The sequence below is a fragment of the Alnus glutinosa genome, chromosome 3 (genome assembly GCF_958979055.1).
Source record: "Alnus glutinosa chromosome 3, dhAlnGlut1.1, whole genome shotgun sequence".
Lineage (NCBI taxonomy): Eukaryota > Viridiplantae > Streptophyta > Magnoliopsida > Fagales > Betulaceae > Alnus > Alnus glutinosa.
This window is the reverse complement of record NC_084888.1, coordinates 36,694,126-36,722,125: the sequence shown is the minus strand read 5'-3', so window position 1 is coordinate 36,722,125 and position 28,000 is coordinate 36,694,126. Positions and strand designations below refer to the sequence as shown.

At 35.7% G+C, this 28,000-nt stretch overlaps 2 protein-coding genes across 2 annotated transcripts; one reads left to right on the top strand and one right to left on the bottom strand.

The window, feature by feature from the left end:
* The first annotated feature begins 2,483 nt into the window (after positions 1-2,483).
* Positions 2,484-9,726, top strand: LOC133864314 (nuclear pore complex protein NUP88). Its single transcript, XM_062300601.1, has 9 exons — positions 2,484-2,807; positions 3,897-4,048; positions 4,527-4,649; positions 4,924-5,068; positions 5,544-5,605; positions 6,650-6,866; positions 7,364-8,284; positions 8,887-9,136; positions 9,343-9,726. Exons 1-9 carry the CDS (start codon positions 2,520-2,522, stop codon positions 9,606-9,608), a joined length of 2,424 nt encoding a protein of 807 aa, XP_062156585.1. The 5' UTR covers positions 2,484-2,519; the 3' UTR covers positions 9,609-9,726.
* Positions 9,727-11,125: 1,399 nt separating this feature from the next.
* Positions 11,126-15,732, bottom strand: LOC133864296 (3beta,22alpha-dihydroxysteroid 3-dehydrogenase). The gene is made up of 8 exons (XM_062300580.1): positions 14,878-15,732; positions 14,133-14,279; positions 13,759-14,004; positions 12,053-12,139; positions 11,890-11,968; positions 11,672-11,778; positions 11,451-11,581; positions 11,126-11,314 (listed from the first exon to the last, which is right to left on the bottom strand). The coding sequence occupies exons 1-8, from the start codon at positions 15,394-15,396 to the stop codon at positions 11,203-11,205; spliced, it is 1,428 nt and encodes a 475-aa protein (XP_062156564.1). The 5' UTR covers positions 15,397-15,732; the 3' UTR covers positions 11,126-11,202.
* Between the last annotated feature and the right edge of the window lie 12,268 nt (positions 15,733-28,000).

Below are 28,000 nucleotides of genomic sequence, written 5' to 3'. Positions count from 1 at the left end.
AGTTATCGCAAGTTAAGCAATTAGGGCAGTAATATAGCTAAGTTGAGCTAAAAGCATTGAATCTTTAAGTTTGTTTTATTTAATTTTGTTTCAAACACGAGCCGCAGTTGAGTTAATCACTGAGTTAAGTAATCTATTCAAGCTTGGTTCATTTATTTTTCAAATGAACTAAATTTTGTTCACAATATGCTCAATTAACCTTTTTTTTAAAAAAAAAAAAAAAAAAAAAATTCCTACTAATCATTAGTTAATTAATTATAGCTAAGATTTCATTATTTAAGTTAATTAGATAAATTAACTTGAATCTTAAATTGTAGAATATCGAGTCTATATATATGTTTTATAGTATGTAAATTGTTAATACAGTTGATCACACACCAAAAACCCAATGGAAGGTGCTTGCAGGACATATGAAAGGTGAGCAAGGAGGCTTGCTGGGTGTGCCAGCGAAAAACACCTCCAATACTTAAGTTAATAAAGGAAAAATGAATTGAAGAAAGGCAATAAGCAAGAGAATGGATCCTACCTGGTAGTGCAGCCTTCCCCTATTTATAGGCTTCTCTTCCTGCCTTTTCCCATTGTATTAGGGTTCTCTTCAGTTCAGCTGAATTAAAGAGTATCCAATTAGTTGTAGTGTATGGGCATTTTTGTCCCAATAATGTAAAAAGATAAAAATACCCCTACAAATATAACTAACTGGATACTTTATTGTTCAGTTGAAAGAGGATTCGTTTCCTTTCCCATCGGGGTGCAAACTTCTTTTTTGGAGATTACCCGAATGAGACTCTCAATTATAGGGTGTGTTTGGTAACATGCTACCTCTTCCATTTTATTATTTTCGCTTCTTAAAAAAAAAAATCAACTTGAAAATATTTTAACTATTTTTTCCACTATTAATATCACATCAATCATTTTTTTATTACTATTCAAATAAAAAAAATTAACTACAATATATAAAACTATTTCACTTTTTCATGCAAATTATTTATACTTTATATCACATCAATAACTTTTTACAATTACAAAAATAAAAATAAAAATCAATTCAACAATTTTTACTAAACACACCCTATACAACAAGGCCTCTTATGAAAATCTTGGGGAGGTTATATGTGTTGGCGTGATGATGATTCGGTATGTTGTGCCTCACAATAGTTTGTGTGCCTAGCCCAGCCCTTCGGCTGAGGTATAGCACATGCAGGGCCGAAGGTCATGGGCCTTTTGGCCCTTTTCATTGGCCTTTCATGGCAAGTTCAATGATATTATTAAAATAATAATAAAAAAAATTATACGAATTTATATAAATTAAATCGGGTTTATAGGTTATATCAAATTTATATGAATTTGGCTTATTTAATAAATGAATTTAATTTTTTATTCAAACTTAATTCATTTAATAAATAAACTAAATTTGAGTCGAGTTTATACGAATGTCAAGCTTAAACTATTTACAAAAGGATTTGGCTTAGGACTTACAGTATAAGCAATGTAATTTTTTTAATGTTCAAGATATAGTTTGTTAGGGAATTATTATTTCCCAAAGCCCAAATGGACTCATTACAGAAGTTAGGGCTTAGCCGGCCTAGTTGGTTGGGCTGGCTCGAAATTTAGAAAACCTCTATCAAAAGGGGATTGAGCTTGAAAGTCCAACTAAGGCCCACCCCTAATACAAAAAGAAGTCCCAGCGGCCAAGTCCAATACAAGGCTCAATCCATTTCCTGTTAAAATACGAGAAGATGCAAGTATCCAAGATACTCGACCACATTCCGTAAAAATGCCTCCAATCCGATCGTGGGTGTACGTGCTTCGAATTATCAGAAGACTTACACTTCTAAATGTGTAGTAACCCACGTCTCGAAGACCACGATCAGAGATGTTTTCCCTCAATTCAAATGGTTAATCATCTTAACCCTTTAGTATAAATACAGAACAACCTCCAGGTATTATCTAGTGAAAATTCTTACGATTAAGTGTTATTATTATTATACCCCATAAATTGACTTAAGATCGGAGTGGGAGCAACTGGCACCCTCAGCAAGCGCTATTATTGTATTATTGTTTTGCAAAAGAAAATCATTATTGTTTTCAAAGAGTTCGTGTGATCCGATCGGAAACTATTTCAACATAGTTTTAAGCGTTTTATTAAAAAATAATTAAAAAATAAAATTAGATCTTGATCATTAAAAAAATTACAATACCTATACTATAGTTTTTATATAGCACCTAAACGAAATCCCAAACAAACAGCATTGTTCATTTAAAGTCGTACGAGAAATGCATAATGCCCATTAATCGGTGCACGTGGTCTGTTATTTCCGTCACTTCCAATTTTACCCCGGGGATTGGTTGAAAATCAGGGACAAAACAAAAAAGAAAAGAAAATAGTAAAATAAGCAAATTAAATCAACGAGAAACAAAAAGAAATCGAGGGCTTCAGCTTAAACGACGTAGTTTTCGTTTGATAAGTGTTCTTGTATACTTAATGCAGAAGCATAGCAGAAGAGAGAGCGAGCAAAAAAATGAGGTTCAACTTCGACGTGTACGATCGGGATATAGAGCAGAGGCGCTCCGTCACACCCAAAGACGAAGTGGAATGGGTTCCCCTCCAGAACCACCCCATCTTCACCCCCATCTCCGCCACCTCAGACCACGCGTCTACCACCGCCGCACTGCCGAGAAACTTGGTGGCCTGGGACGGAGCCTCCCGAATCTACTTCTGGGATCTCGACAAGCAGTGCCTCCACCGCATCTCTATTCGACTCGGCGAGCCCCAACCCACCTCTGTCCTCGCTGCTTCGCCCACTAAGGTTCCCTCTTTCTCTTTCTCTCTCTCTCTCTCTCACACACACACACATTTACAATTTGTTTTTCTTTTTTTACCACTGTTTGGGTATTGTGGAAGTGTTTGATAAAAGTTATGTCGAACATTTCGTTGTTTACGTTATATGTGCTGAGCCTGATAGAGCTGTTTAGCTTAGTTTAAATGATATTTTCTTATACTAGAAACTAGAAAATCGTACTTCAGTGGGATTTTATACTTGATGTTCGTTGCTGCTATACGTTGTTGCAGCAACGAAATGGAGGATTCCCAATTTTTCGAGTTTTAGGGTCATGAATAAACTGCTTAAACTGCTTAGGGTTGTGATCTTTTTAAAATTTAAACAGTAGAGTTGTTTAGAAATCGTTTGGTCATGAATAATTGGTGAATTGAAAACTAATTATGACATTCCTCATTATGGTATATTTAAGTAATGATGGACTTAAATTAATGAGATTTTATTTGTATAATTTATTCATTTTTATTGTATTTTAACATAAGGAGCTAGCACGGTTTTATTGAACCATATGAAATCTAGTCAAGATTGGTCCTTGGGTGATCGCATGAGTGGACTATCTTCATCACTAACCTTCCTAATTGAAGGTTAAGTTTTATTATATCATTGTGGGGCTAAATAGGCTTGGTGGTGTAGAATACTGGGAATACAGCATTTGAGGGCATGGGGCACAACCATGTACCCAAACACGTTCAAGGATAGAAGAATAAATATACTAGATAACTCCATCTTGTTGCATAAACTCTTGGGAATAGCCTATCTGATTTCATGAGACCTTGACTTGACACAGAGTGGAGTATTGATATACAATTGATGCAGCCCAACTTGAGTAGCTTGGAACTTATAATAAAGCCTTAAAGAGTTGATTTAAGAACTACTGTTTTGGTTCTCAAGTGGATGGTTTGGAATGATGGTTTAAGCTAAGCACAGAGGGTTTGAAAATTTTAGGCGGGCCTATTTTTTTAATCCATTATTTTTGCCTCACATGCTTGAATGGCTACATTAATTTATTTTTCTTGTTTAGCTTGAAGTGCTCCGTTGATAATATCAGCAAATTAATAGGTATTGCAAGCAGATAAACAGCTCAACTTTGTGGTTCATAAAATCTCCATCAATAGAAATGGATCAGCACTACTACTTGCCGGTTCAGACCATTTATGCGTCATGTACCTTTATGGGCGTAATTCTACTGAAGAGAATGCCATAATTTGCAGGTACTAGTAACATGTTGCCATTTGTTTTAGATCTTCTGCATGTGGTGTAGGGTGTCTTTGAAAGCAACACTTGGAGAAATGTCACTTACACTGACTGGCAACTGGATTGCATTTTAACATACTATTTGGTGCACACTTCTGTTTGGAGTGACTCTTTTTGCAACTCCTGCAATTAGCTATCATAGCAAGGCACAATCTATATGGTCTGTCTTTAGTATACAAAATTGTTTTTCTCAGATATTCTGCTGATTCGTGATTCCAGAATGATTCATTATTCCTTTGGTTAGGTCAAACAGTTTTGCAAGAGAATCATATTCTAGATATTTTTTTCCTCAAAAAAAATCAATTTAAAGATATATGTGTATAGATATGATACACTTTCAGTTTTCTTGGATGTTATCTAACTATTACTACTGTTGTTGTAAGTTGAGCCATCTTAAAGATCTTATTGTACCTTTTTGTTGCAAACTTATTACAGGACTGTTACCGTTGGATCAGAAATCTACCATGATGGCAGCAATGCCATACGTATGCTACAGGTTTCATGGCACCCTTATAGTGAGACCCATTTGGGAATTCTTTCTTCTGATTCAGTTTTCAGGTATATCTTTTGAAAGTTTTTTTTTTTTTTTTTGGGGGGGGGGGGGGGGGGGTTGTTTATCACGTTCTAAGTGCGGTTAGTTCTCGTATATTTACTTATCAATAAAGGGATTGGTCGTATATTACTTTTGATTGTGTCAGCTTATATTGTTGCCTTTTCACTTTGAACAAAGTACTGTTTTATCAACACCAAAAGTTTTAAATACAATAGTTATCTCTGGGTTTGATCAAGACTTGTATGGGATAACCTTTTTCTCTTTTTCATTTTCTTTTAGACTCTATGATTTGTCTTCAGATCTTGTGCTACCAGAGCAAGAATATTATCTACAGCCAGTGCAACCAGGTGGATCGAGGAATGCCACATCAATCTGCCCTGTTGATTTTTCTTTTGGGGGTGACCACTTATGGGACAGGTTTAGTGTAAGTCCAGTTGAAACTTGTGATGATGTTTGATTCTGATATATTCTTCTTAATTCATAAATAACCCCCCCCCCCCCCTCTCCCCAAAAAAAATAAAAAATAAAAAATAATAATAATAAAAATAAAAGAAGAAGAAGAAAGAAAGAAAAAAGGCACTGATGCTAATCGTATGTTGGTTCTCCCTTTGCCTAAATTTGTCTAATTTTGTGTGAACTGATGTGCTTATTTGCATTAAGTTTGTCTATGTCACTGAGAACATTTATGATACTACTCTTTTGAGTGTACCTGCAATTGTTTCTTGACATAGATTGCAATTGATATTCCTATTTAACTTAAACTGTTCCGTTTGTCTTTGGCTCAGCTGATATTTTCTCTAAAGTTATAATGATAGTCCACGTTTAAATGCTGTTGCCTGTTGTTCTTGACTTAATACATTTGGATTTGAACTATTTTCTTATATATTTTTCCATTTCAGGTGTTTGTATTATATGCTGATGGTTCAATTTACATCCTCTGCCCGGTTGTTTCATTTGGGAGGTAATGAAACCTTCTGCTTGTTTTGTCTCTTTTCTTTTTTTGGTAGTATTTTTCAGATGTTCAAGGCTTACAATTTTCTCTAGAGTCAGTTATGGATAGATACTCCAACATTTAAAATGATTGAGATTCTTGAGGTGAGGCACATGCCATGGATTATAAAGCTTTATAAATCATTTTATGATCCACCCAGGAGCTTCCTCTTGGTCAGTTTATGCTCATTTTGTATACCGCCTGGAATTATGTGGCAGATTACCTCTTCCCCTTGCATCTTGTCCTCAGTGCTACTTGTATTGCTTTTGATGTCCTGATGGTTTATTGAAAGCTTAAATTCATTCCTTCTAAAAATGATAAACCAATTTGACGTAGGACAGATTAATAGAATAAATAAAACAAGAATTTAAGAGGAAGAAGGCACAGAAATGGAGGGGAAGAAGCTTGGGAGAGAAAGGAAGAAGAAAGCCGAGAGAGAGGGAAAATAGAGAGAAGACAATAGCGGCGCACGCTCAATTTTTCATTCATCATCAACTGTTTATTACAATAGAATATTATGCTTAAATAGACTCATAAACTAAACCCTAACCCTAACTCTAACCCTAATGTGACTAAGGGCCAAGCCCATTATTAGATTACATATAAATTAAACTAATATGTCTAACTTTGGGCCAAGCCCATAATTAAATAAAAATAAAACTAATACTTTAAATAAACTAAAGGTCCAATTTATTCCGCATCACAATTTTTTTGGTTGTCTCAAAATAGATGAAACTTTCCATAAGTAGAGGTTTATACCTTTTTATTTTCCTATGCTTCCCTTTTTTCACAAAACAAACAAGATTGAAAACAAACAAGATTGTTATTAAAAGTCATGCTGCTTCAGTGCTTCTTATATAAAATAAAATAATTTTTGGATGATTATTATATTCTTACATTTTCATTAATAATTCTGTCATTTTATTCCACATAATTTATTTCGAGATGGATGAGTACTGGATATGCCTTTTTGCCATGCTGGCCGAGTATGATCAAATGCTTTATGTGCTACAGTGTCTACAAGTGGGAATCTATACTAGAGATACACACTGATGCTCATACATATGGGCTGAAATCAGGCCATTCAACAGCTGTTAGTAATTCTAGTCTGGCAATTTCTTGGTTGGAAGCAACATTTCCTGAGTTAGCACACCAAGAAGCAGAAGGGGCAGATCTGTCTATGCTAAGAGCTCATCCCTATGCTTTATTTGATGCATCACTTTCCTTGCAGGTATCTTTACTTTCTTGGCTATGTGTATGTGGTAGTTGCCTTTGTTCCATAAATTCTCCAAAGTATGTAAATTACTTATTTCAAACAAGACATGGGATCGATGTGAGGGACATCTACCTAATGGATGTCCCAGAAGTGCAAGATTTGAAAAAAGAATTAATTTGTAAATGTTTCCTGGACTACTTCACCTAATCTCCTTTTACAAGAATGTTTGAAAGTTTGGGTTTTTTCATGTAAAGATTTGTGTCATACACAGAACTTGATATTGCCCTGTATCACATTGGAAAATTTTGAGAATGGTGGGTTGAGTCGACCCCATTTCCTCATTCAGACCTTTTTTACATGGAAAGAACATAACATCTAGACACTCTCTCCTGGCACGTGCTGATCTATCCTTGCATTCAAGTGAGCATAGCCAAATCATGCACTAATTAGTAATATACATAATAAATAACATGTTTCATTTAGTTTTAGTTGATAACTTGGCCTTGTTATAGGGGCCTCTGCGGAGAGTATGTCATGGTAGGAACGAAGATTTAGCAGTTCGGGGTGCAGAATGTGAAGGCCGTGCAGTCAGTTTTCTTTATAATTTGGTCAGCAAAGACTCAGTTTTTGTGACTGCCTGGAGTGGTGGGCAATTGCAAATAGATGCCCTAGCTGATGAAATCCAGCCAGTGTGGAGTGTTGGTAGTCCACTTCGTCTTCGTGTTGATTCAAACAATCAAATTCTGGGTCTTGCTATGATTTGTGAATCGATTGAAGGGAAGCTTCCCATTGTGAAGCTTGATGAGCCACTTGATCATACTATTTGGTTGGGCCATTCACCCCCTTTGTTGAGACTGGCTATAGTGGATTTAGCTCTGCCAAGGAAAACGGATAGTGGTTATGTCATAATGCTGTTTTTCGATCCCCTTATGCCAGAAAGATTATTTTCCCTTCATGATGGTGGGATAGATTCAATAGTGTTGCATTTTCTCCCATTTACAAGTCAGACTACTGGCAAGGATGAGACCATGAGAACACCCTCTGTGCATCCTGTTCTAAGTACATGCCAGGGAGAAACCTCCATGCAGTCTCCACTTTGTGGTTTTGTGTCTTTATGGGATTCTTTTGGATATTCATGGACTGTGGGAGTCACTGATTCTCGGGAATGTATTGTGCTAGAGATGAAGACTTGGAACCTGTTGCTGCCTATTCATGTTGATATGGAGAAGAAGTCCATTAGCTCGGAAGAACAGAAAGAGAGAGATGCACCGGATGTTATAAGCAAAGAACTCCTTATTGGACCTAAGGCTGTTCTTCTTCCACAGGCCTCACCAAATCTACGTTCTGTTGCTGCTGATTCTATTGAAGGTCGGCAAACTCTTCATCAGTACTTCAAGCTTTTCCATGAAAATTATGTGGAATATGCACACAAGGTAAGATCCAACCAAATAACTTAAAATAGTCACTTTTTACTGAGACGTAGTACATATACACTAGGACCTCTTGAACACTTTTGGCCCCTCTTTTTGTGGTATTAGGACGTAATTAGGTTTCAAGATCTCACTTTTTCATTTTTTAAACTTTTGTTATGTATTCTGCATGATGTGGGCAAAATGGAATGAAACATGTTTAGGAAATTGTCCATTTGCGAATTAAAAATCTCCAACCAAAGTTTTCTAGTCTTTAAACCACCTGGCGGCTGTAGTGTCCCAAAGTTAAATGAATTATCAGCTAAAGTTTGACTAGTCAAAAAAGAATATAGTTATCAATATTCAATAAAGCAGTCCATCTTTTTAGCAATATCTGCTTTTAGGATGGCCTAAAAGATGGCATAGATTTTTAACTGTGGTTGATGCATCAGAAAAGGTATAGTTACATATGCTTTTCAGCTTGAGGTTTGTGATGTCAGGAGTGTCCACTGTCATGCATTGCTCATACATATGAATAATCGTATTTGGAAAGAAGATGAGCTGCACAATGTCTGCAGGCTGTCTGAGTAGAATGATATTATATCAACATTTCCCCCATTTTCTAGGTTCACTTTGAGATCAAGCATCATGGGCCTCACTTGAAGAGAATAATTGATGACCAGCATGCTCGTTTAGTTGGGGTAGAGCAGAACCTTCAGAAAGTTGAGGATAAGCAGTTGAGGTTGGAGGAGAGGATTGATCGTGCAACCCAGGTGCACAATTTGCTGGAGCAGCGCTTGCAACGGTTGAGAAACTTGCCTGGTGCTCATAAAAAACCACTGTCTAGGGCAGAGCGAGAGTTCAAGTCTGAGCTTGGTAATGAATTTCTGTCTATTGTAAATGCTTTGATGAAGTTCTTTGAGAGAAATGGTTGCAACTATATGAACTCTCTTGCTATCAATTTTATTCCTTATATAATTAAATTGATCATGATTTCTTTATTATGAATAATTCATAATCATTTTTTTTTTTTTGACATTTTGGTGACGGTTCATTTATGTACCATTTTTGTTGCTGTGTAGACCACTTTACAGGAGTTGAATTGGATGCTTTGTACTCTTCCATTGACGCTGTAGCTGCAAGGCTAAGAAGGCACACACAATCTTCGAAGGACAATGTATCAAATCGACAGAGACAAATATCAGCGAAGAAGGATCTTGCCCATGATGCCCACATCTCCCAGCTGAAATCCTCACTTGAGAAGATTTCTCTTGTCAATAGTGAGAATTCGAAAAAGCTTAAGATCGTCGAGTCTGAATTAAAAAGCCGGGAAAGCAGCAGGTTCTGAAACCTACCCTTCTTTTGATTACGCAGTTGAATTATAGGTTTCTGGTGCTAGGTTGGTTTGTACCTAAATATTGTTTAATGCAAAAAAAAAAAAAAAAAAAAAAAAAAAAAAAAACAATTTCTGGTGGTAGGGTAATTTGATTACCAATTTTTTTTTTTTTTAAAATAAAAATAAAAATTACACAAGTTCTTTCCTACCAACACGTTTCTGCTGTGCACCTTCTCCTTTCGGAACTTTCCCAACGTCTTGTTCATTGCTGCACCCAGTTTGCACGCCGTCTCCCTCTGTGTCATCTTCAGGGTTAGCTTGCTGAAAAATGTTACACACTTTTCAAAATTTATCTCTCAAATTTGCTCCCCAAATGATGTGTCACAATCTTATGAAATGGTAACACATTTATCAAAATAATAAATTATATATAGGATTGTGACACATTTATTTAGAGAGCAAATTTGGAAGAGAACTTTTAGGAAGTGGAGCATTTCTCTCGTCTTGCCGGGGTCTCAAGGCTGGGTATGGCGATGTTGGAGAAAATGAAAGAATAAAGGAATAATAATAAAAGAATATTTGAGTGATTTAGAGAAGGGATAGGGAAGAAAAAATAGCTTGGTGGCCGAAATTTTGATTGAAATCTAGAAAAACTATTGTGAATGCGCTACATGGAATTCTTGGGAGAAATGAGGCTGTTTTGATTTTTGTATTGTTGTTTCTTTGGTCGTCTTTGGTGCTGAGAAATGTTAAATCTTCCGACTGCCGGCGTGTTAGGAACATGTTTGGAGAATGATGATTTATGTAGGAGAGTTTTGATTTACTGAATAGTCAATTAAGAAAATTTACTAGAAAAATTAATATTTTGATAGAATTGTTTAGTTACCAACAACAGAAACAATTCCCACTTTTGATTCCACCTGATTATGTTTGAGTTAATCAAGAACGATTTTGAGATTAAAAAAATAGATTTAGTCCCTAAAAAATCTAATGCCGAAACAAAAGATCTAAATAATATACACAAAAATATTTGTAGTCATCTTTGTGAAGGAAAGTATGGATTCACGATTAGGGCCCAACATTATGTAAAGTGAAGTAGACTTGGGGGGGGCTCGAGGAGGACGAAGAAAACACCTGCGGCCGAAAAGTATTTTGAAGGTAGATGGGCCTTTCTTTATTTGGTCGCACATTGTGTGATGAAATCGAAGTACATTTTTCTTGAATGCACTCCCAGATGAAATATTTTTCTGTAAATTTTGTTTTAAAATGCATTTTTTGACGAACAAAATTACTCTTGATTCGCTATCATACCAAAATATTTGCTATGACTATGAGCTTTCACATCTTCCAAACACGTCAATTTTCTCATCAAAATTTAAATTTCATGATTGAGTCTTTGGCATTTGGCCAAGCTTGTCAGTTAGAAAGTGTCTCATTTGAAAAGGGTAATAATTAGTTTCCGGACTAGAGAGAAAAAAAAGTTTGAAATTTGGTTAATGTACATCAGCTACAGCAACTGCTATTCGATCAGCTAACAACTTGATATTTTTTTTTATTATTACTGGGCATCAAAGGGATTACAGCTCTTGTACATATTCACTCTCTCTTACTCTTTACACAGCTTAGACACATTTCGACGCTGCACATAGATCGGATATCGCTTCTGCGTCCGGGTGGTCGGGAAGAAAACCAGCTTATCTTCTTCAGCAGGATTCCAACTGTCAATGATCACACGCCAAATTAGTACCCAAAAAACACTCATATTATTACAACATTTATATATATATATATATATATATAAAATTTGTGTCGTGTCGTGTGCATAGGCACAGGACACAAACCAAAGCCGTGTACCTCAAACGGGTGACGAGGTGGTGAAGGAAGACGGAGAGTTCTACTCTAGCAAGCTCATAACCAGGGCACAACCGCGGCCCTCCTCCAAATGGGGTGAAAACATTCCCTGGGCTTGTTGCTCCCGAGTTGTCCTATTAAATTTAACCACCATTCACCAATGGAAAAACACAAGAAATCCATGTGTGAGAGCAAAAGAGAAAGAGAGAGAGAGAGAGAGTTACCTGCCATCTCCATGGATTAAAAGTGCGAGCGTCTTTGAAGTGGTGATGGTCCAAATGCACAGCCCGAAAGGATGCAAAAACCTTCCATCCTTTAGGAATTGTGTAACCTGAAAATATGAAATTATGCTTAAATTAATTAAGAACTTCTGCTCTAATGCCATGTTAAATTATCAGTTGTCCTTAAAAGTTAGAACTGTAAAATAATAAAAATGCCTTACCCTTTATATGGATGTCCGTCATCGATCGCCTGAATATCCCGCCGATTATGTTTGCCATGCGCAGAGTTTCATTGACAACCTACAAACAATAAACCAAATTTACATTAAGATCAAGCTCTCGCTGTCTCTACTGATTGTGGGATTCATTAAAGAATCTACTTACACATTGAGTGAATGGCATGGACTTATAATCAACCCATTCAAGAGCCTCGATCTCACTCTTCTTTGCCCTAATTTGGTCGTGCTCTTCCTGCCAAACAGACCACAAGTATCAAGAATGGTAGGATATTGGAGGGAAATTCCAAAGGATCATCATTTTGGTTAATTCTTTTTTATTTTCTTGAATATTTCTGGTCCTCTAATTAAATTATTTAGAACCTCCACAATTTAAAATACTACACCAAACAGAATTCAAACTGCTTGTATTAAAAGCAAAACATGGACCATGTGGTGTTCCCAACGACTAACGCACCATTGACCGTTGCTTCACCTTACCGAGTCAAAAGCAAATCCAATCCAACGGTGACGCTTCAACCATTACGAAAACCAATCCTAGGTTTTTATAGCGAGAACAGTACAGGGGTGACGACAAGAGGACATCATCATCTTTCACTTTCCACCGTCGATTCTTTATGGTCCTCGAAATCAGCAACGTACGATCTCCGATGACACTACTAGGAACAAAAATGCTATTATTAATTATTAAAACTCTGCCGCACAACACATCTGAGACCAGAATGCACGTGAGGGGAAGGGTGTTTTCGTGATTTCAGAAAACAGAGAGACCATCTGGTCAAAGACCAAGTGTGATCAGATTCTGACACGTCAGAGTTTCTTTGACAAAGCGCATCCTGTGGCGTGCAGCTTGGAAGGCCATCATTTTGTCCGCTTGTTCAACCCGAATGTCTCTTCTACTTCTTTGACTTCATCATCTGTACTTTGCCTTCTACTTTTGACCACTTCCACACATACTACAACAGTAATTAGTATTTCCTTCGCTTAATTTCCTCGTGAAACCCTTTTTTTCTTTTCTTTTTTTTAATAAATAAATAAATTTTTAATAGAATAAATATATGCGCTTGGTCGACGTAAATAGATGACATAATTTTGAACGCTGTTAATATATATTTAATATTAAAGTTGAGATATCCTATTCCTATACAAATATACTACATAGAAAATGAAGGCTTTTGCCCTAATGCCCACGATTCGTCACGTGACCAAACGATGACATCATTGCTTACCGCGATAAGATGCAAAATTTTTCTAGTGTAATTGACGGAGGAAATTAAATCTGGGTTTTGTAGAATGGAGCAAGCAATTGGCTCGGGTGCGTTGTCAAAAAGTTAAGACATGTAGCCATCAAATAAAGAGAAGTTAATTAATTAACCAATATATATATAAAAGAAAAAGAAAAAGAAAGGTTAATTAAGACATATGCTCAAGTACCAGATTGATTTGTCAAGCACAAACAGTGAAACACAGGCATCCAGATCGATCTTTGCTCACCCTTTTGTCGGTTCTAACCGCGTCCCATTGTGAATGGATGAGAATCTAGATAATGAAATTGAGGTTCCTAGTGACTCCCCCAAGTATTGTGTATTTGGGACTAGGCCCATGAGGAGAGAGAATCATCGGCAAGACTTAAAGAGTTATTTATTTATTTTTACATGATTAGTAAATTCGATATAAATTAAATATAAAATTAGCGATAACAACTTATATAGTCTTAAATTGATGTATATCGTATTCGAAATCCGACTATTTGTCAGTCAAAGGCAAAAGTGATAATTAACGCATTTTCTTATTTATTGACATAATTATTTATAATTAATAGAAGCAAACAAAAAAGAAAGAGAAAGAACATACCTTGAGCTGAGCCAGGGCAAGAGGAGTCTCGGTGAGGAACTTAACAGCAAGAGTCATGATAGTGGAGGTTGTCTCGTAGCCCGCGACAAGCAGAGCCAGTAAGAAGTCGACAATCTGCTCATCGGAGAAACCGTCGTCTCCGGCCAAGAGGGCTCCTAACATGTCCTCCTTTCTCTCTCCCGCTTCACTCTCTTTCCTTCTTTGCCTCACTATCAAGCTCAATGCCTCTGCCACCTTAGTTCTTGCCTTCAAAAGAGAATGACAATATAATAACGTGATTAACATACATATATATATGATTAAGACAAGTAACAGCTACGTTAATTTATTTGCTAGGAATAAAAGTAACATGTTCAAGAGAAACATTATTGTACTTTGATGGCACGCCGGTAGGTGGTGAAGATAGGCAAAGCGACGGTGAAGAAGCCTTCAATGACAAGCACGTACTCCTTCCTTAGACTCTCAGTCCATTCACATGGATCAAAGCTCATCAGCTGCTTCACTGTTAATTCAAATGTTATCTGCGTTGGAAAAAAAAAAAAAAATTATTATTACGCATATTATTTTATGTAACTTGAAAATATTAATAATAAAAAACAAAAACAAAAACAAAAGAAAAAACAAAACTTTTACACCCAAACGTGCTGGCATGTATTTCACCCACTAGCCATGGAATCTGAGTCATCTCACCAGAGTCACCACCGCTTCTTTAACATGATCGAGTTGACTCGGAGTCACTGTGTTACCAAAATCCAAAAGCACTTTTTCTTTTCTTTTCCTTTTATTTATTTTTTATTTTTTTTAAGACAATACAAGAGAAATAGGTAAAGGGAAAAACAATCCTATTGAAAGGTAAATAGGAGAAAATGAGTTATAAGTGGGCTTACAAAAGTACTTTTTCAAGGGACATGTATGTTTATAAACTCATTTATCTCTTCTTTTTATTTTTTGCAATATCAAATAAAATAGGTGAAGGGAGAAACGACACTTTCGGAGCTCAAAAAAAAAAAAAAGGAGGATAAATAGTTAAAAAGAAATTAAAACGACACTTTCGGAGCTGTATAGGAGAGGAGGAATAAGTGCTTTTGTGACATTAAAGTTCAGTTCCATGGGGCGTACCTTCTTGGCCTCCTCCATGAGAAAGACCCGGCCGGTCCAAGAGTCCAAATTGAGCCGGATCAAGCGGTCTATATCAACCAAAAGATGGTCCCTAATGATCGAGGAGTTGGCGAAGCTCATGGTGAGGGAATGCATTCTCTTATGAAGACTGCCCTTCATGAGCAACAAAGAGTGCCTCCCCAGCAGGTTCGATATCGAGGCCGGGTAGCTACACTCAAACAGCTTCCCTTCGTTCTGCAAGATGAACCGGTTCGTCTCTGGGTCGGCGGAGAAAACGGTCGGTTCGCCGAAAACGTGGGTTGTGAAGATGGGTCCGAACCGGCTCACCCTCTCATCGATGAAGGGTTCAGGATTCTCAGTCTTGTAAGCGGAAATGAGTTGCAGAGTCTCTCCGATGAAAGGGAGTCCGAGGTTCCCCGGTGGCAGCCTCAGCCTCCGGCACCGGGAGGCGCGGATCAAGAAGAAGAAAAGGACGGTACAGAGAGCAACACAAAAGTAGAGATACACAAAGACCGCCATGGAATTTTTACAGTCAGAAACGCTCAAAAAGCATATCAAGGAAATCGCTATTTATCTGTTTATATATATATATATTTAAACATATATCGAAATTTTGAAGGAGGGGGCATTAATGGAAGGGAAGGGGAGCACACGGGTGGGTATCTGCCATGAATCTAAAAGAGCAGGGGAGGTGGAGGGAAACAAGTTATTTTCGTAGCTGACATCTTTCTTTTCAGCAGAAAAACTTTCTTTCTCTTTCTGTCTCTGAGGATAAGACTTTTGGGGAAAGAAATCGGCAAGAGTTTTGTGTGGGAATATGAGTGTGGTAAAGTTTCTTTGGATGGGATATTTTGTGTTCCATCGTGTGTATATATAGTTTGTAGTAATTATAATTTATAAGGCTCCTTTTTCCTTAAATTCTCATTCTTCTCCTATTTTTAGGCTTTCAAAACAGAAATATTAACAAACCATTCAAAAATATGTATTAATTATACCTATTTTCATTTTTATCTCACGTCAAAATACTTTTTCAAGTCAAAACAAATAATACCTACAAAATAGATTAACACACACGATCCGTTTGACAACAACCCTTTCGATCTCCTTTCGTTTCTCATTTCTATTCAAATCTTTATCTTTACGCTAACAAACTATTTTTTTTTTTTTTTTTACTCACAAAAAATTTAAAATTCATTTTACTTTTATATCACATCAATCTATTCTTTTTTTTTTTTTTTTTTTTTTTACTTTTTTACTACGGTTACGAAACCGTTTAAGATTAGATTTGCCTAATCGTGTGTTAGCGAGTCGGGTTTGAGAGATGTAAAAGTAGTAGCAATATACATGTGATTTGCCAAACATGCTAGCCAATGTAGAGCACCAGCATACTGCACATGCACCACCATAATTCCTCCATTGAATGGTCATAAAGAGCCAACTTTATTAATCCACAATTCCAATTCCAAATTTGAACAAGATTTTTTTTTATTTTTTTTTATTTCAACATTGTCGTAATTCTTATAGCCCATATAATCTGCAAGAGAATGAAGCGAGTGGGCATTTGTTGGACTTGGATTATAAGGGAAATGGAGGCTACAAGAAGTTGGGCAGCAACGTACTATTCTGTGGCCCTCGTTTATCTTTGATTCTACATAGCCTAGAAAATGTGCAGCATTCTTAGAAAAGTGAAGAAAATGGAGGAAAGCATGTAGCAAATACGTACAATCACTTTTTGCTTTCTGCTTTTAGGTTTTGCCACTTGCAGTTCTTTACAGTGACACCTGTGCAATGTTGCCCTTACGGGATAACCAAGAAGGGCATTCCTGTCATTTGATAAAACTTGTTTTTTCGCAACTAGTCCTTTTGAACAGGGCCGACAACTTTTGTCATACTCACAAATTCAATTCCATACGAAACTAAAATTAAATTAAAGACTTTATGATTGAGGGGTATAATAGTCAGAAAAATAACTAAGTAAGTAATTCTAGAAGTCACTCTTGTGTTCCTCCAACAATGATGTAAACTTTTTTTTAAACAAAAGAACCGGAACTACCATGCATTAATATGAAGAGACCCGAAAGTAAATACAATGAATAGAGGCTCATCGACACCCTACACACTAAGTCAGAAAAATCTGACTTGGTGCTGCCTACAAATAAACAAATATTACAAGGACAGATGTTCGAGCTACTCTTTAACAATAAAACACTCCTAACAAAGAAAAGATGGCTGATTTAGCTAACAAGCTATAAACAGTCCAGTAAAATTTGCAAATTTAATAGACAGACTTTCAAAAACTACTCTAAAAAATAGAAAAAAAAAACATTATAGAAAGCATCCAACACAAGCCGACGTCGAAAGAAAAATTACATGTGTCTTGTAATAACCGGCGGAAAAACATAGATATGATCTCAAAAGTAGATGTAGAAGATGAATGTTCAGCTAATCTTTCGTCGGCGACACAAACGGAGAGGCTGCTTCTCTACGAGACTTCTTGTGTTAGCCTTCCTGCCTAAAGAAACTAAAAACAAGAAAAAACACAAAGATTCGTAGTCCTAGAAGAATTAGGAGAACAAAAGTTCCACTAGATCTAAGCCAAGGGAAAAATAAAAAACTCCCATAACCCTAGAAGGACTAGGAGGGAAACACAATTGCACGCCTTCCTTCTCTTCAAACACCTCTCTTCTTTTTTTTTTCTTCTTCTTCTTCTTCTTCTTCTTCTTCTTTTTTTTTTTTTTTTTTTTTTTTTTTTTTTTTTTTCTAGTGCCGGCTCTCTGCAAAAATATAATAATAATGTGATTTTTAAAATCACTACTTGATTAAAATTTAATAGTGATAACGAGCTCAACAATAATTTTAAAAGTCACATCATTATTGGAAGGATACAAGAGTGATAAAAAATGACTTTTAGCATTACTCGAATTAGACATTTAAGAGTAAGGAGACAAATTTTAAAGAGGAAAAAAAAATGGGGGGTAATTAAAAAATTAGTTTAGGGGGTTTATTTCATCAAAAAATCATAAACGTTAGGAACAATTTTTAAATTTTGGGAGGACTAATCCCCCCCAAAGCTATACATATATGGTTCCACTTCTAGGTACGGCGAGTTTAATTATATGAGTCGAGTTATTGTTTACCTATATATAGCCTTAGAGAAATGCTTGGTTGTACACTCTTATTCCACTCCTATCTACGTGGACCAATAATGTTGTTAAAAAAATAGGGTCCCTCTATACTCTCTCTACTATCTCTCACAATATTGGTCTAAGTACACAAGGGTGGAATAGGAGTGGGATGAGAGTGTACAACCAAGCATTTCTCATAACTTTATACTCGTGTCTCGATACGACATGAACTCAAAACCAACACGCAACATTTAAGATTACAAATTTTGATACGACTTGAAAATTCGATGCAATCTCAACACGAAATTTTATATATATATATAATGGCTGCTTAATCAAGTTGGCCTTTAGATCCGGCTTTAGATTTTGTGGGTTGCTCGGGATCTACAGTTTGGTAGGCGGATCAGCTATGATACGTAAGGAACGACTATAATACCCATTCCACCACATTCATTTGCTGTGTCCTATATTAATTATTTGGCCCAGTTTTGAGTTTACTTGATTAAAATAATAGCATAGATTACAAACAAATACGCATGGTTTAATAGTATATTCTCATTATGCCTTCTAATTTGTCCACCTTTTTCTTTTTATTGTAATTAGTTTGATTTAAGCGATTTCAAAACTCGTAGTCCCAACAAATAACGATTTTAAAACGTAATTAATAAAAATAAAATTAAATGTTTGTGGTTCGGCCTTTAAAATCGAGTGTTTTTTAAAAACGCAATCTCTTTCTTGGGTTTCAAAAACATGATTTGTTTCTTATTTTTGTCACGCTCTTGTCCTTTTGACCTGCAAAATTGTAGGCCCAAATGCACTCTTAAGACTTGTATTTGTCCACCTAATTAGGAGTGTTTGCTTGGTGTATAAGAGAAAAGATAGAGGGCGGAAAAGGCTGAATGCCACAAAAACCCTTGCTTTTGATGATGATTATTAACTCAAGTTTTTGATTAGCATAGAGAAGCAAGTCTTGTATGGATCTTACTCTCCCCAGGCAAAGTTGGGTGAGATGGGATCCCACAAAATGAAGCTTCTAAAATGATGATAAAAAAGCAAGCTAAACAACTACCGGGCACGTGTTGATGAATAATTAGGAGTATGTTGCAATTATAGGGCTGGATTTTAATATGAGGTTATGATGGCATGTTCGTCCACATGGTCCCCATGAGGATCATTGAGCTTTATACCCACTAGACAACCCAATTGAATTATTACGATCCCTAGGAAGCACCCATACCACCCTTTTGGATATTGCTATACCAAGCTTTATATATATGATCTGAAAGAATCCCATCATGTGTTTCTCTGCCTTCCATGCCATCACCTTTTTTCACTTCACTTAGGCTGTGCACAGATCAGATACCATCTAACCATTCTTAAATCCCCCATCATTGTTGATGTTCCATAAAGGTTTTTGCAGTTTTGTTATCTTAGATTGATAGCTTTTTTTTCGGATAGTAAATATGAGAGAGCTGACATAAGACCCACATAGTCATTTGCTCCAATCATTGGAGACATTCATCAGCAAATCCACTTTTTACAAATTTGGACCGCTTCAATAGCCTCATGCAGTGTTAACTCTAGAGCACATCGTCTTGCTAAATAGGCTGCTTCTCACTTGATCTTTGGAAACATTTCCAACTGTTTCCCTTTTATTTATGTTGTTAGGATCAATACTCAGAAAAACCCAATTTTTGTAACTTTTGTTCCCTTTGCTTTTTTGAATAGAAATAATAATAATAATAATATAAGGTTTATTTATCCAAGCAAATTTTGAATTGTCTACCTACTTGTTTGGAAAAATAGACTTCATAAAGACTCTCATATTTGCTACCAAAATTACTAATGACTAACGAAAAAAAAAAAAAAAAAAAAAAAAAAAAAAACTTATTGAAGATCCGAAATAATCGATCTTACATCAAACCCTCTATTTAAAACATATTTTGGGTGTTTTAATGAAAGAAACCCTGTCCTCGTCCCATTAATTAAGACAAGGATTCTGATTGAGCTATAATAATATTCTTTATTCTAAAAAAAAAAAGAAAAAAAAAAAGACAAGGGATTCTGATGGAGGTATATATATAATGTATTAATAGGTATATAGGTAAGTTAGTTGTTTTGAGACAAATTAGAAGCTTTAAGCATTTGGATTACTATGTTTTGAAGCATTCATGGCTGCCGGATTATGGGAGTCTGACCCCATTGCCGAGGTTAATTACCGCATGAACAATATTCCATCAATCCTACGACTGTTTGACACTTGTACTAATGTGTGTAAACTAGCTTTTCATAATTAAGCCTAATTACAATTATTATTGGACAAGAAAGCGATTCTAGTTATTTGTTAACGGTCCCATGCCAGATGCATATATAATTACCGTTAGAATCTTGAGTATACTTCTTGAAATTTGTGCAGAATATTTTCCCAACTCCAAACTGTATTTTTCTCAAACGTACTATATATTTTGTTTATTAAGTTTTAATTTATTTGTGTATCTTAATTAATTTTTCCTAGCGATTTATTACAACCAGAAAATGTATCAAATAATTTCCAAAAATATTCTCCAAAACTTTACTTTATTTGGATAATGATTATTATGCAATAAAGAATATCCTCAATTATGCAATCCTTTTTCTCTACTTCTTTTCTTTCTCAACTATTTAGGCTCTCCTATTTTTTCCTCATAAAAATAATAAAATAAAATTGCTCAATCTATATTCTCAAATACAAAGAGAGTCTCTCGCACTTACCTACGTGATTAATTTGCCTGTAAATTAATTTGTATATAAAAAGCTCATTCAAGCTAAGTGCTCATTCGAGAGTGTAATCTTGCTCTCTCTTAGCCCTTTTATAATTTTCCTTTTGCTACTTTTTTAACAAAAAAATTGTTGAGAATCCAAATCCCATTACGTTAGCCTTATCATAACGAACAACCCCATAGCGTCTTTTTTGCACGTGTAAGGCAAGTGTGTTAGGCTAATGACAAGTCATTGTGGATTCACTATTCACCACTTCCTTTTGTTAGGGCCCATATCAATTATGTGCACTTTGGCACGATTGATTTCTATGCAATAAACCAAATGTGCACTAATCAGACAGAGGCTGAAAGCATATCAAGAAGAAGATATTTGCAAGTCCATCAAAGCAATTGTCCCACCATTTTCTCGAATCCAAGTTGGTACGGGTCCGTGCTCCCATATATGGACGGACCATGACTTGCTATCTGATGTGCTGGGCACAAAAGATAAAAGAGACTCAACCAAAAGAATGGCATTTAATTAGATCAGCAAATTCAATCAATTGAAAGCTATTGATCATCCAAAAGAGCATGCAAGTGTGAGGTGTTACGTTAATGATTTATCGTTTACGCAACAAGATAGATTTTAGGTTTTGAGAGAACTTAGACGTTAAATTCTGAAAGACGTAGACGCTTTCAAACACAAGGTTCGAGATTAATTTTAAATACCCTTTATTAATTGATCACCCTTTAAATAGGAAACTAGATAACTACACAACTTAAACTAAAAGATTTGGAGATAAACTTCTACAAGAAACAATAGAAACCTACTACTAAAAGACTTATGCACCATAGTGCTATATATAAATAACTAAAAGACCAACTTAGATAGATAACTACAACTATCCTTATTTAATTAAAGTACTCATATCCTAAGATTAGCTAGAGCTAATATAACTTTTCATGAGATATTTTGTCTTAGTAAAATCCTCTAGCATGCAAATTCTAATACCATAACATGAGGTCTATTGGGTCTTGAGCAACAAAACAAGGAGCCTTCCTTTGTTGTTCACGTGGAACCAACCTAAATGATACATTTAGGGTCAGTCTGATTTTGCGAATTCAAAACATGCGATTTTTAAAAACGCAGTTAAGCGTTAGACAAAAACGCGCAGCTTGACATTTAAAATTGTAGTTTAGACTTTAAAATCACGTATCTTTAATTAATAACACACCGTAACCTTTGTTTGCGATTTAAAAACGTAATTTTTTTTTTTTTTTTTTCATGTTTTGAAACGGTCTTTTTTTTTTTTTAAGCAAATACACTCTCAAACAAGATACTTCCTACGATTTTGTTTAAAGACGCATGTTTAATTCTTAGTGCATGGGACAAATTATATCTAATCTATATAGGTTACATGCTTGCCGACACTATTTTTCCAATTAAGGGAGAGAGGCAATATATTGTGAGCTAGGAGATGAGGAGTTCAAAATGAGAAATATTTCAGATTCTTTATTTTATTTTTCCTGCACATTTGTGTCACCAATGGGGCCAATTGTATCCGATGCCTGCATTTTATGGTGCTCGATCAAATATTAATTTCATTGAACAATTTGGTTTATCTAGAATGGACCACTCATACACGATATCTCATCAAATCTTAGACCCCATTTATTCCCCCCTGCAAAGGCCAAAGGGGACCAAAGAATTCACAGCCAATTAATTCAAAGCTCAAATACGATAAAGATAGTGATCGATCACATCTCTAGTAGGCTAGCTTTTATTCTCTTCTCTTCTCTTCTCTTCTCTTCTTTCTATATAGAAAGATCTTTATAATATATATATATATATCTTTTTTTTAATATAAAGATAGAGTGATCGAATGCGATAGAGTTTGCAATTATATATTGAGCTAACAGAATATCCATGCAACATACAAATTAAATAGAAAAAAAAAATTGATAAATCAAAAGAACACAAAAGTAACTACCATTTATTCTTTCTATATAAAAAGATTTTTTTTAATCATTTTATTAGTCTAGATTTACTTGATGTTTGTCACACATTACACTATCTCTTCCTCTTTCTGCATAAAAATTTGGAAAACATTTGGAATATTATAATTTTCTTACAAACTAAGATAGTAGTTCATCATTAAAAAAGGCATGAAAGTTGAGATATACTTATTGTTTAGCGCAATGTTAATGAGCAATTAAGTGCAATGCTTGTGAGAAATTTGTAGTAATAACATTCAAAATCATTAAAAATGCATGGTCGATAAGTCAATTACTAACTAATTAAATTAACAAGTCATTTTTTTACTAAATTTTTTCACCAATTATGAAGTGTGATATCAATTTAAAATATATATATATTGTAAAAGCTTTAATACCTCTTAAACCTCTGATTTGTCTAATTTTTTTAGTACTTTTTTTAAAAAAAAATTCAGGCTACCAAACTTAAGGCCATCCCGGATTGAATTTAGTACGCAATGGTTTCATGGTAATCTTTTGTTTTTGTTTTTTTTTCACAACCATATTCCTAGGGAAAGGCAGTGAAGTCGAAGTCAACTGTCAACCAGTCAGCTACGAGACCCGAGGCCTGCGGCACACGTTTACACCGAACCCTGCTCTGATGAATATAAGACGTGTGTGTGTATAACTCTCGATGTCTGCCTTGCGTTCTGCTCCTCTCGCACGAACGGGTTTGTCAGAGGTGCACGTGTTGTTCCATTATTAAATGATGAGTTCAATTCCCTATCCCCTCCCCTCCCTTCTCCTTCTTTTCACTTTTTCTAAAAAATATCAATTTTAAAACATTTTTAATTTTTTTTTTTTTTTTTCACTTTTTATATCACATCAACACTTTTTTATTATTTTTTAAATAAAAAACTCACTACAATACAAACTTTTCTCACTTTTCCATATAAATTATTTCAACTTTATATCTCATCAATCTTATTTTCCAATCATTAAAAAAAAATTTCAAAGGGAAGAGAAGGGGAAAAGGAATTTCAAACGGGGCCTAGATTTTTTCTCCTATCCGTTTTACTTTCTATAAGAATGATATCTCGTTTTTGGACATATGCCTAAATAGAATTTCCGTTCATTTGCCATTAAGCAAATTAACGAAAATTAACGTCAAACCAATAAAACATTGACACGTTCATATATCAAGGCCCTTAGGAATGGTTTCAGCTACCCCCATTTTTAATATTTGGTGGTAATTCGACCACTTCCAGATAGACACTGAAGGTGGTTCAGTCACTCCCATAGGCCAAATTAGGGGTGACTGGCCACCCTATTTTCTTATTCAGTTATTTTTTTTTCTTGATCTTTGAATTTAAGTATTTTTTGAAATTATTTTTTTAATAAAGTTTATGGCACATGTTAAGTTTTGATTGGTTTGACGTAAAATTTCGGTAGTTTTCTTAACGGCAAATTGATGGAGATACTATTTGAATATATTCTCATAAGATATATACTACATGTGATCGAAAATAAAAAAATAAAATAAAATAAAGTTACCAAAACTTTTTCAACCGGCAAAAATGTGTTTAACCCTTAAATGAAAATGTTTAGTGACAGCAACATGCACTCTGATTCTCAGTGAGTGAGAAAGAGAGCTCTGACAAGGCACAGTCGGAGCAAAGTTCACGTGCACTCCTTTATAGCGTTAGTCTGGTGGGATTAGGGCTGCTTCTCGCCTTCTCTCTGTTTTGGCATTTCCGCATGTGGCTTTCCAACTGAAAGTGATTGACAAAGAAGTTAAAACCACCACGTTCTTCTGCCTGCGTGTCCATCAAAGGTGAGATTCACCCTTACTGTTTGGTTGGATTGGAACTTATGTTATGGCCAATGTATTCCTAGGGTTATTGGATTCAGAGTATTTGTTTTAGATGGGTAATTCGTACCTAATTACAGTTGATTGATGAGGGAGTTCTTATAATACATCTTCAAATAAGTATCGGACAATTCACTCACATAGCGATCCGAACAGTAAATTACTAAACGTTCGAATTCAAGTTTCAAACTCCCTTTTTGAGGGAAGTAATCGAATTGACTGTAATTTGATGAACGGATTATAGCCAATTCCAATCCAAATGTACTAGCACCCTCCCAATTACCAAAAATGTCCGGCCAGTTGTAGAAAAGGTGGACGAGATTGGAAGGATGAATCGATCTCTTGTTATTCCTTATCAAGAGAAGAGGCCGGGGATAAGAATAATAACAAGAGAATTGTTAGAGAGACAAAGGAGAGGGGATCCGGCTTCCATGCAGTAGTTTAAAACTACCACATGTGTGCTGTATAGCACATTAAAAATGCAAATATTTTTTTTTTTAAATTTAAAAATTATAAAAATAATAATAATTAAAAACAAAAATTATAAAAACTTAAAAAAACTAAAGGGGTGGCCTGCCACCCCATTATTGGCCAAGGGGGTGGCTGGAGCCACTCCCTTGGCCGATATGGGGTGGATCGTCCACCCCAGCCGGCTTTGGGGGTGGTCCGGCCACTCCCAAAAAGTCAAAAAACAAAAAAAGGTTAGGGGTTTGGGGGTGGCTCGACCACCCCTAAAAGGCTTAGAAACCAAAAAAAAAAAAAAAAAAGTTTGGGTTTTGGGGGTGGCCGGTGACCAGTGACCGGATCACCCCCAAAGGCCGAGCCACCCCCAGATCGGCCGTATGGGGTGGTCGAAACCACCCCCAGGCCCTTGGGGGTGGTCCGGCCACCCCTAAAAGGCCTAGAAACCAAAAACAAAAAAAAAAAGGTTTGGATTTTGGGGGTGATGCCTTAGCCACCCCCAGATCGGCCGTATGGGGTGGTCGAAACCACCCCCAAGCTCTTGGGGGTGGTCCGGCCACCTCCCAAACCTTTAACTTTTTTTTTTTGTTTTGTTTTTTGGCCTTTTGGGGGTGGCCGAACCACCCTCAAAGTCGACTGGGGTGGTTCGTCCACCCCAAATCGGCCAATGGGGTGGCTCCTTGGGCAACGCCGGCCACCCCATTAGGTTTTTTTTTTTTTTTTTAATAATTATTATTTTAATAATTTTTAAATTTATTAAAAAATTTGCAAATTTTTTTAAGTGGGAAACGGTACTGTTTTCCACTGCAGCACCCATACGGTAGTTTTAAACTACCGCATGGAAGCCGAATCCAAGGAGAGGATATGGCCTAGGGGATAGGGGTAAGAATATGAATCTCTAATCCTAGGGTGTCTTGTACAGAAAGGATAGAGATTTCTTGGAATTATTAGTTCAAATTTTATTGACTTCAGAGGGTTCAGGGCAGAGCGCCTCGAACAATGAATCTGGCACCTCAAACTGCCAAAAGCACTTGAACCTTGACAATCCTCTTTCATTTCCTGCACAAATTTCATGAAATTCAACCAGAAAATTCCAAAGAGTCTTCTCCTACATGCTGGAATAGCTATAAGATTAGTCTTGCACGACATGCCAAACTTGTTAGATTACACATGGCGGAGAAAGGTAAGCATTAGGAAAGAGCCATCAAATTTGAATAAACATAGATCGTGGACTTTATAATTCAGACACATCTCTTTACAAGGTGTGTAGGTTGGCAGCCCTAATTTCCATTGCAAAGCACATGGATCATGCATGCATGCATCCATCCATCCAAATCTTTTTGACAATGAGCCTTTTGGGAGGGCAGTTCGTGGTTTTAGGTGTTAGCAATATGCCTAGTAGCTAAGGGTAGTCTGGTATCAAGGATGAGAAATGAAAATTTTAAATCAACCTCCTATACATTTTTTGTACATAGTCATTTTTAAATCAGACTTTGAACTTATAGAACTTACATTGGGCCCCACAAATTCAATGGTAGATTTAAAACTTGATTGTATATATGTAGATATACAAGAGATGTATAAGAGATATAACCCAAGAATCTTCCATGACCCTTTTTCTTTTCTTGGACCACCCAACAATTGAAGAAGGTCACAAAGGAAAAAGAATTTGAAAATGTAAGAAATATGAGACATCTATAAACAGTAAGACAATGCTTCAAAAATCAACACATATGCCAACTTCATAGCTCGCCTCATTGCAACATGGGCCGCTCCCCGCCACATTTTTGAAAGTCTTCCCACAATTTTTTATTTTTATTCTTTTTAAGTGTCCTCTATCAAAATTAAGACGAATCTCCTCTTTAGAATTCTAAGAAATGCCCTAAATGGCTAAATGCTATATCTTATTGTATTGACTTGAATACGATTGTATTACTTTGTGTTGTATCTATAGAGAAACTAATGGTTTCCAAGTAGTAGTTTAATCGGCTAAGGACCAAGGCTCATAAAACGGAGGTCACTAGTTCGAATCCCCCCTCCCTCTCTTGTGTGTGGACATGTCAAAAATATATATATATATATATATATATATATATATATATATATATATAGAGAGAGAGAGAGAGAGAGAGAGAGAGAAAGAGAGAGAAACTAATGTGTGGTATACAAGGCAAGGTGTGGAAAATAGGGTAAGCCGGTGATAATTAAGGAAAATATATATCAACCTAATAAGAAAATCCTAGATTTATTCTTCAACATATTCTTTTGAGTGTGGAGGTATACTCAATATTATACTGAAGAACATAGATTAAAAAGAAGGAGGAGGAAATGGGGTGTTAAAATTTAGAGATATGTGAAGAATCTCGGCTCAACAATATCATGACAAAACATGCAAGTTCAGACAACCTAAAGAATAAATGATAACAAAACAACCTTAAAAAGTTAATAATACTATTTCTGCCCCGCTTGTGAAAAAAGTTTCATGGATTTACTGTAAAGGAATGCTTGGTACTGTGGAATATAGATGGGTGATTGAAAAAAAGAAAGAAAAAAAGGACCTTTTAGGCAAGTTTGTATGATATTGATCTTCACCTATATAGTACCAAAAGTGTTGGAGCCGTTCTTATTGGAGATGGATCATAGAGAAATCTTACCTAATTAAACCTCGTTTTAGTATTAATTATATCTAGAAACTCTCTCTCTCTCTCTCTAAAGTGGTGGTTAGTGCTTTGGTACATTGCTTTGTCTTTAATCAAGTAGAATTAGACCAAAAAAAAAAAAAAAAAACTCCACTCAAAATTCTTCTTTCTTGTCCTTTAATGCCTGCCCCATTCTTTGTTAATGCTGCAGCATTTGAAGACTTTCTTCACCTCCACCAATCATTCACTAATCGACTTAGTTATTCATTAAGCTTAATTTCCCAAAAATAATCAACCCCAGTAATCTTTTTGCCT

Bases quoted from the DNA above. Each gene is read 5' to 3' on its own strand.
- LOC133864314 (XM_062300601.1), top strand. From the start codon at position 2,520: ATGAGGTTCAACTTCGACGTGTACGATCGGGATATAGAGCAGAGGCGC. The intron at 4,049-4,526 runs GTACTAGTAACA...AACTTATTACAG, and splicing joins GAGAATGCCATAATTTGCAG to GACTGTTACCGTTGGATCAG. The intron at 8,285-8,886 runs GTAAGATCCAAC...CCCATTTTCTAG, and splicing joins ATGTGGAATATGCACACAAG to GTTCACTTTGAGATCAAGCA.
- LOC133864296 (XM_062300580.1), bottom strand. From the start codon at position 15,396: ATGGCGGTCTTTGTGTATCTCTACTTTTGTGTTGCTCTCTGTACCGTC. The intron at 14,005-14,132 runs GTACAATAATGT...TCTCTTTTGAAG, and splicing joins CCTACCGGCGTGCCATCAAA to GCAAGAACTAAGGTGGCAGA. The intron at 11,779-11,889 runs GTAAGGCATTTT...TCATATTTTCAG, and splicing joins GACGGACATCCATATAAAGG to GTTACACAATTCCTAAAGGA.